This window comes from Haliotis rufescens, unplaced genomic scaffold (assembly GCF_023055435.1).
Source record: "Haliotis rufescens isolate VD_foot unplaced genomic scaffold, xgHalRufe1.0.p SCAF_2, whole genome shotgun sequence".
Taxonomy (NCBI): Eukaryota; Metazoa; Mollusca; class Gastropoda; order Lepetellida; family Haliotidae; genus Haliotis; species Haliotis rufescens.
In genome coordinates, this window is record NW_025963890.1 from 44,719,841 (window position 1) to 44,729,536 (window position 9,696).

General features: G+C 39.2%; 1 protein-coding gene across 1 annotated transcript; it reads left to right on the forward strand.

Annotated features, from left to right (window-relative positions):
* The first annotated feature begins 475 nt into the window (after nucleotides 1–475).
* Nucleotides 476–7,793, forward strand: LOC124120026 (scavenger receptor class F member 1-like). The gene is made up of 2 exons (XM_048400047.1): nucleotides 476–1,002; nucleotides 7,681–7,793. Exons 1-2 carry the CDS (start codon nucleotides 546–548, stop codon nucleotides 7,776–7,778), a joined length of 555 nt encoding a protein of 184 aa, XP_048256004.1. The 5' UTR covers nucleotides 476–545; the 3' UTR covers nucleotides 7,779–7,793.
* Nucleotides 7,794–9,696: the final 1,903 nt, after the last annotated feature.

Below are 9,696 nucleotides of genomic sequence, written 5' to 3' on the forward strand. Positions count from 1 at the left end.
TCTAAAAACAGACTAATCGAAAATTGAAAATAACTGTAGAGTATGTTAAAAGTTCTTTGAATCATGCATTACAACAAATGCTTTGACTTTTTTTATGAAGATATGCCTTGTTCATTGTACATATATAATAAAAATATATCACATATGCTTGGTTACAAAAAATGCTATAAAAGAAGCTTGAGATCCTCAAAACAATTAACAAAATTCTTAAATATAAATACTCAGCTAAAATCCATACCACATTCCAAAATGCGAATTAGTTAAATTTGGTGTATTGTTATGTTTTGATACAGGCACATATATTATTGCTTATCTTTTTTTAATGAAATACCTGTGAAATCATGCATCAGAGCTTAACTGTTTATGAACGTACGTTCTGTGGTGATGTGTACTGATATAATCGACATGTAGCGTTGACGTGTATGTTTCAGTTGTTAAATTATTTTACGAAAACGTTTTTGCTTTCAGTGTCAGTGGTTGTTGGTATACAGAATCGACAATGCCCAGTCGGTTTCTATGGTAGCAGTTGCCTGCATACGTGTCCAATGACTTGCAATAACCAGCAATGTAACATTGACGAAGTTGGTCGGACTGTTTGTACCCACGGATGTGTGGATGGATACAGAGGCATCTCATGCAGAATCCACTGTCCAGTAAATTGTCTAGTGTGTGAACGTCTCAACGGCAGCTGCATTACATCTCATCTCATATGTACAGATTTGTGCCAGGGATTCCGGTGTCACACAGACCAGACATGCTCTAAAACCACGTGTCTTGACGGGCGGTATGGACAGAACTGCAGTAACAAGTGCTACCCCCGGTACCTGACATGTGCCCGATCTACTGGAGACTGCACTGCCTGCAGAGATGGTTACTATGGACAGAACTGTGAGCATGATTGTCCTCCATGCAGCTTTACACGCGGTAGTATGGATCAGATATGTAAGGATGGATGCAAGACGACTCCATGTACAGACACCACACCCGGCGACTCTGGAAATAGTAAGTTACTCTACACTTATACTGCCAAACATAATGTACGGACGCATCAAGGATGTCAGTGTATCCCCCTCGAACATCACACGAGAATACACAATGCCTACGCGAAGTATTTTTACAATACTATTGTTTGTGTTGTTCTCATAAAATAACACCTTGACAGACGTTTTACTGGCGGTATCTACTTCTGATTCAGAACAAATTAACCAATAGTGTCGCTCAAGTGGTTTTGAAAGCAATGGGACAAAACTATTTTCATGACATGAATAAAATAGTCTAATATTTTGGTACCACTCTTATATGGATTTATATGCAAACAAATCTTCATTGTAGCACTTTGGTATAGTATTGGTCATTGTTTTTAAAGTAGGCAAGGCATAAATTTAACGAGACCCGGTTAAAGCCACGCTTCGCAAATGAAAACAAAACGTTGACTTACAATCGACGACTGTAAGTCAGATTATATGAGTTCAGCAAATAAGACATACTGGTATTCAATATTGAATATGAACTGAGCCAGAAATACATAAATCATTTGTGTATCTCAGATCAAATGTATCAGTTCTTAGGTAGGTGCGATGAGCAAAGGGTTATCAATCATTATGTATCTAAATCACGTTCCAAATCATATATCTACATTCCCACTACGCCCCATTAACCACCCTAGTAACCGTTGCTATTCCGAGATATAGGCTTAGCCCGATATCATGCACAAACATGGTCCTGGTCAATATCATCTGCATATTTGGACTTCACTGACATATTTTTAATTCATTAAAGTAACAAAGATGCAAAGGGGTAATAGAAAACAGTTCATAAAATGCGTTTGTCCGTCTCTCAGCAACATATACAAATGATATATGCACAAACAAACAAAAACCACAAATTACTCTTGCCTTAAACTATTATATACTGAACCAAAACAATTGTAAAAAAGCATTTTTAAAAGTAATCCCATATATGATATACAACGGACAAATGTCTCAGAGAAGGCAATTTTTAATCAATAATGTCCAAAGAAGGACTTTAATTAACGGTGGTAACCATAATTTGTTCCAAGCACCTACGGTATTCGGTAATTACATCAACAGTTTAAATGTCCCAAGTCCCAAGCACGAGAATCTGATGGCACACAAGTTCAGTAGCGTGTATGGCCACCATGTGCGTTGACAACTGCCACACAACGCCTCCGCATGGACCTTGTGATGCTTGTGAACACATGATTGGGAAGACGACACCATTGTTGCTGCAAAATGGTGCCAAGATCTTACCAATTCTGTGGTTGATTCTGTAGAGTGTGCAGACTTCCGCCAAGAGGATCCCAGACGTGTTCGATGGGATTGAGGTCGGGAGACCTTGACGGCCAGTCCATGACGTTGACTCCCGCATTCTGAAGGAAATTCCTTGTCAAAATCGTTGTGTGGGGTCTGGCATTGTCGTGTGGGTAGATCAAACCGGGTCCATGTGCTGCCATAAAAGGCAGAAGTTCTGGTGCCGGTACCTGGCCGCGGTAAGCAGCAGCGTTGAGGTTGCCACGGATGACAAGAAGCCTGGAACGTGCATTTCAACAGAAAGCACCCCACACCATGACACTTCCGCCTCGAAATCTGTCAACTTCCTGTACACAACACTGGGCGTAACGTTCATGACGGCACTTCCACACCCTCGCCCTACCATCAGCAAATCGAAGATTAAATCACTGAAGACGACTTGATTTCTTTACTTCTGAGTCCATCGTAAGTGTCGCTGTGCCCACAATTGACGTTGACATCTGTGTAATTGAGTCAGAATCGGCCCGCAATTTGGCCGTCGTGCTTGAAGGTGAGCAGTTCTCAGACGGTTTCGAACAGTTTGCGCACTCAGTCTACCCCTAAACAGTTCATTTCTGGTTGATGTAGCCGTCAAAAATCGGTTACGGAGGTGACGTAAGACAATCTGATGATCCTCTGCATGTGACGTCACACGTGGTCGACCTGGGCGAGGGCGATCAGCGGTGGTACCCGTTTGCTGTAGACGCGTCTGTAAATCATAAACAGTCCGTCGACTACAACCCATCGTCCTTGCGACTTCAGCTAAGGACGTTCCCGTCTGCAACATGCCGAGGGCACGTTCACGTTTCACATTTGAAAGGCGTGGCATGATCATGACAAATGGCCGTAAAGACTTTTGTTTTCTTGTTTTTTTTGTTTTTTTTTAATGACTGCTAACAAGTATAGCTGAAAACACGTGCGGTATTATGGCCACGTGACCAGTTGCACGTGAACAACCACTTTTGCCACTATAGTGCTGTGCACATGATTTTGATCGATGCGCCTGCACAAAAAACGGGTGTTATCTGAAGACAATACGTGGCCATTACTGTTTAAATACACAATAAGGGCCCACAGTGATAACTGGTCAAAATGTTAAAATTTTAGGATTGTGAAGTTTTTAATTTGGTTCAGTATATTACATCAAACGCCACTTAACAATGCAAACTCATCCCCCAACGGTGACGTGTCACTTTCACAGACTTGGGAAATCATTTGTCAAGACGGGGGTGGATACACCAAAATGTCAATGACGTGTGACGGCACCATCAGCCTGGATCAGAGCTATGTTCCCCTTTATGGCCTCCACAGGATATCACATGCATGCTCTATCGGACAAAGGTCCGGAGGTCTTGCTGGCATGTTCAAAACAGAAACTTGGTTTCTCTGAAGATCCCGAGTCATTCGTGCTGTATGGGCCGGGCATTGTCTTTTTGGTTTGGTTTGTTGTTTAACGCCGCACTCAGCAATATTCCAGCTATATGACGGCAGCCTCTAAATAATCGAGTCTTGACCAGACAATCCAGCGATTGATATCATGAGCCTCGATCCACTCAGTTGGGATCGGGGGGCACGGGTGGCCCAGTCGTCTAAGGCGCCGCGATTCGCTGTGCAGACTTGCGTCCCTTGGGCACGCCAGAAACCTATGATTGTGGGTTCGAATCCCGGTTCGCCCCAATTATGTTTCTAGGTTTGTCAGCTCCATACCCGTGCTCGTGGGTTTCACCGAAGTGGTAAACGTCTTAGACCTGCATCACTTCGGGCTTTCCTCCCACATTAAGCTGGCAGGCCGTGATATAACTAGAATACTGTTAAAAGCGGCGTTAAACCCAACTCACTCACTAACTCACTCAATTGGGATCGATGACATGCATCAACCAAGTCAGCGAGCCTGACCACCCGATCCCGTTAGTCAGAAGCATGTCTTTTTGGGACAAAATCCACGATGTTGCTGAATGAATAGAATGACCACATGTCCGACAATGTTGTCACAATAACGCTGAGTGTTGAGATTTCCATTAACTATCACCAGATCAGTTTTCCATTACCATAAATGTCCGCCCATACCATAACGCTTCCACTGCCGTATCGATCTCGCTGGATGACGTTATCGGCGTCATACCTTTCACCAATTCTTCGATCGGCAAACTGCACAGAAAATCGTGATTGATGTATTAATAGCGTCTGGTTCCCTTTTGCACAACGCTATCGTTGAGTTCGCTCCCATGCGAGTTTTTCAGCCATATGAAGTTGCGTTAACGGCACAACTAGCGTGTGATCCAATAGAACAGAACTTTGTTTACACCCAGGCAACAGTTTGTGACGAATAACCAATAATCTGGATGAATTTTTCCGATAGAACTTTGAGAATGTACAGTAAGCTTGTACTCAGTTATGAAAGCTATATCAACGTTCTGGGTGTCTATAATCTCACTTAAAGAGAGGGCCGATAACAAAAGTCAGTTAGGTTTGCTCTTTTAAAAGGAAATGAGAAGAAAGAATAATAAATAAAATCAGATTATTTATATGTTCTATTCTGCAGTGTTTTGAATATATGTTTTTTACATAATTGGCAAATATATTCATAAGTCCCCAAATTCAACCTTTACTAAATACAGGGGTAGAAGACACTGTCATTCCAACAGTCACATTTGTATTGATCATCCTACTTCTAGGTTAAATATTCAAACTGCCTTAAACAAGTTTATGTTAATCCCCAGCCCACAAGATAGTTCTAAATGTGAAGCACTCGTTGATGCCTTCTCTGACAATCCGTCAATAACTATCAACAAAGCCTTGCAAAAATACATCAAATCTACCAACAAACCAATGGTTTCATGTTGGATGTAAAGATGTAATAGATAAAGATAATATATATCATTTGCAAATAAGGCTCTTTTTACCAAAAAAAAAGAATACAAAGAGTTACTCAGAAGAAAACAACGTGAATATAAACAAAACCAGCTATAGCAACTGGGAACCTTGGCAGGACAGGACAGGAACCAAAGGAATTCTAGACACTATTAAATAAACTTAGAATGTCATCCCAGAAAAAGTCTGTTTATCCTCATCATGAGGAGCTAACAATCCACTAAAACACAGATATCATCTCCGAATAACCTACACATTTCATCAAGACATAGAGATATGCATATCTCTGACAGTCGTAATATACCAATAACAGTTAATGGCATTCTCACTTCAATAAAACAAAACAACGAAAGATAACATGAATTTTTAAAATCAATATCTTGTACAGTGATAATGATGTCTTAAATTGTTGTCACATCCCACAGAGCTGGGCATCCTGTCTGTAACGCGTTCAACCGGTTTGGCGTGATACGCTCACCTTTTCGCGAACACCTGAAATCATCACCCGCTGCTTTGGTAAACTATTTAGCAAGGTTATTAATGAAAAATCGAATTTTAAGACCACTGTCAGTCTGGCTAAGGAACGTCAGATAATGAGTTTGTTCTTAAAACATTAATAGACTCCGAAAACGTAAAAAGAAAAACAACAACTAAAAACTTGCTTCAATTCAGTTGACAGATCACTAATCCTAACAAATCTAACAAAATCAGATAAAATCTCAGGAAGTGTATTGAAAATAATATCATCACTACATAATGATATCTCTTATAAAGTGAAAACTAAGAGGTCACTTCAAAATCTTTTAAATCCAACATTGGGGAAAGACAATGATGCACTTTGTCTCCCATATTATTTAATATATTCCTCAATGATCCTCCACATTATATCAAATCTGGTAGTAATAATATGACACTTAATGGTGGTTTGCCGATGACTTAGTACTATTTGCCGATTCCGCCAAACAGTTACAAATTATACTTGATGGCCTGAGTGTATTTTGTGCAACGAATAACCAAAAGACGAATGGTGACAAAATAATGTTTAATTGGAAATCAAGTAAAATAGAAGAAGCGAACACTTACATCGTGGGTGATACAAAAATACTCGTTACGGATAGATGTAATTACTCAGGAATAACATTTGAAGCAAGGTAGTGATAAACCTCTCCTGAAAGAAGGTCAAAGGTCTTCCACAAACTTCACCCTACAATTATTTAACCAAAATATACCTATAACGTTTTGCAAATTAGTCAAAGGATTAATCGAGCCAGTAATCTTATGTATTTGTGAAATCTTGGGTGAAGCATCAATCCTCCAGAACAACTCCGATTCGTTCATCCCCGAGAAACTGCAGCTCAGATTTTGTAAATCCATGCTAGGTGTCAGCAAAACAACTCGGCAAGCCGAACAGAACTAGGATTCTTTCCTCTTATTTACACAGTGGTAATAAAAATACTGAATTTCTATCACCATGTTAGTTCTTCAAAAAACGGTACACTTCAGAACGTTTTAGTTGAAGGTATATCTTTGGTGAATAAACTAATGGGATGCGTATACCAACTCAATCTATTCTAAAAAACCCATTAAATTCAGATTTCCTACAATAAATCTAAACTCAACTCGATCTTCAACGAATCTCTTCATGATGCTAAGGCAACTAAAGGCACAGGACAAAACTTACAGGATAGTTAAACTAAAATTTAAACCTTATCCCAGTCACTGTAAAATAAGTAAATATCGATTGCACTTTCCTGAATTAAGATTAAGTGACCATTAATCAACTGTAGAACTTGGTACAAATACAAAGCCACCAATTCAACAACACCAGAGGCTATGCTCTACATGTTCAACTATTAATAATAATGAAATCCACTACATACTTCACACTCACGAAAGAAAAATGCTCTTTAGGAAATTATTCACACAAATTGTAAATCTCCACAATAATGCAAACAAATTATTTCTCAAGATCCTCTCAAATAAGCAATAAATATCCATTGATCATTATCAACCTATGACATTTAATGTATAATATTAAATATGAGCGCTATCTCAAGATATCAAAGAAGGGTTTAGCCTATCTGTTGATAGTTAAGGATAGTTATCTGTGAAACTACTTTGTGAATCAGGATACTTTGCATCCTCCATCCTCATTGTCTGCATGTGATGGTGTGTCTGAGCCATGGGGGCTGTGTGGGGCAAGCAATCCGGAAAATCTTGTTTATTTATTGCAACCTGGTACATTCTGTGGCTGGTTCCATACTGAGAAGATTTTCCGAAGGGTGGGAGATATCATACTAATTACTGGATAACACTTTTACTGCCTCTTGGAGATCCTACTAGATGGGCACTTTTCTTGCATTTGGCCTGAGACTATCTAGGAAATAATCTTGTATATATCCTAATTTACGAATGTGAATACAAATTGATCGGTACACAATGTCGTTGTCAATAATCTATTGTCATATATTATTCCATCATTCTCTAACTATTTTTCCAGCTGTACTGCAGCGCATGTCTTTTTCTGTGGTTCTACTGGTACTGGTCACTTTAATCGCGATGCTGCTTCTGAGGCTGCGCTCACATAGGTTAATGTAAGTTGAATAGTTCAGTGAACTCTCCCTAACAAAGTTCGAGACATGATTTTAAGTGCAAAGAGATTATTACATATAAACACGGTGAGTACATGAAATTCACCTATGAGAGTCGATCATGCTCACAGCGTCATTAACATTGTTGACTTGTGCTTTAGCGCGATTATCTGTGATTCGACAATGACAAGTATCTGCAACAATATCTCAAGCCGTGATACCTCGGTGTATTTTTTTATTTTGATTATAAACGTTTACAGACCTATTTGTCATCTTCCATGGAGAAGAAGTCCTTCACCAAGATAACCTTTACAGAAGTAGCATAAGATATTGGTCAACATTATTTTGTCATGGTTAGTAGTGAGCGAGTACATCTTTGACGCGGCAGTGCCATATTTCAGCCACATCGCGAGCAGAACGAACACACATGCATTCTTACATATCTCATTACAACTTTTTTCAAAACGTCAGGAGATTTAGCGTGACGTTTCCATGTATGTCTAAAACAGGAAGAAAAAGGCGGGAGACAAAAAGGATCAAGAGCGACTGCTAACGGAAGATACCGACAGGTAAGTCAAACACATGACAAACACAAAAAGGAACGTAGATAACGAGACCTTTGCAGTTTTGCAACAGAGAATTACATCTCTTCCTTCAAAAGTTTAGGACAGTTTGTCAAATTTGTTGAGTAAATATGCCATCTGAAGTAAAATATGCATCCCCATGGGCACCAATTGTCCTCTCCATTCCGGTCTGGTCAGAATGTTCAAACGGATTGGCAAATTCTAAACAAGAGAATTTTGCCAACGAGTGTAACTTATGTTTAAGGTTCGTCGATGGTCTAATGTCGTTTAATAATGGTCAAACAGCCAATTTCCTTCCACTGATTTACCCATCTGAAATAAAGAGAGGAGACTATTGAAACCGCCTCCTATGTTACATGTTTTGCTGTTTGATGTGTGACCAGGGCGACACTATCCCAGCCCTTTGTGCAACTTTAAACATGCTTTATGGTTGACATGTGGAGGACATTTCCACATGCGACGCATCAGTGACAAACATAATGTCTTACAATTCCCTATGTTGATGTGTAACATACTCTCGTGTCCCCTGTAGGATGAACAGATGACTTGTCCTTGCATGCGTTTGTGATGGGTATTACAGATGTTGCAGAACCACCGTTTCGCTGGATCCATAACTATTTGATAGTAATTCATAAATACCTGCTAATGACATAGTCGGAATTGTACAATAGACACTGTTTTAAGCAGATATTTATTTTATATGATCATGGATATCAAATACGAAATCGCATGAGGAGTAATTTGTATTTCGACACACTAACTGAAATGTGTACTAAACCAATGCTATAAGCAAAAATTGATGCAATTGCCAATCCACTCTTACTTCAGTTAATTACCTAGACCTTACAGTTTGGAAACAATGTATGTGTAACTTGTGTCTAGCCCCCTATCGATAGTGATGTTGTTCAGTTAACGGTTAGTGTGGAATTATGGTTAAACATATGGTTGTATCATTAAAAAAACGATGGCTTCGTTTCCGTCGTAACATACGCATAATGAATATCTGAAAATGTTATTGTCATATGATAAAATACATGTCAGTGAGTTGTTGGACTTGACACAGCTTTAAGTTGGAACAAGTTTATAGCTGTGCAATATTGCCGATGCGATGTAATATTGTGACTCACTCACTCACTCACTCACTCATTGAATAACCTAGCGAGTTATATTTTTAAGTCAGTTGGGTCTTTCGCAGGAAGAAAATATTGAACTTTGAACAAATCTAGATTCATGTACATGGAGATGTCAGAAGACAGTTGAATTGATATATTGATTTTATTTATTATTTAATCGGGTTCTAATCCGATATCAAAAGTCTATTTCGGCAGATATTTGTGAAGA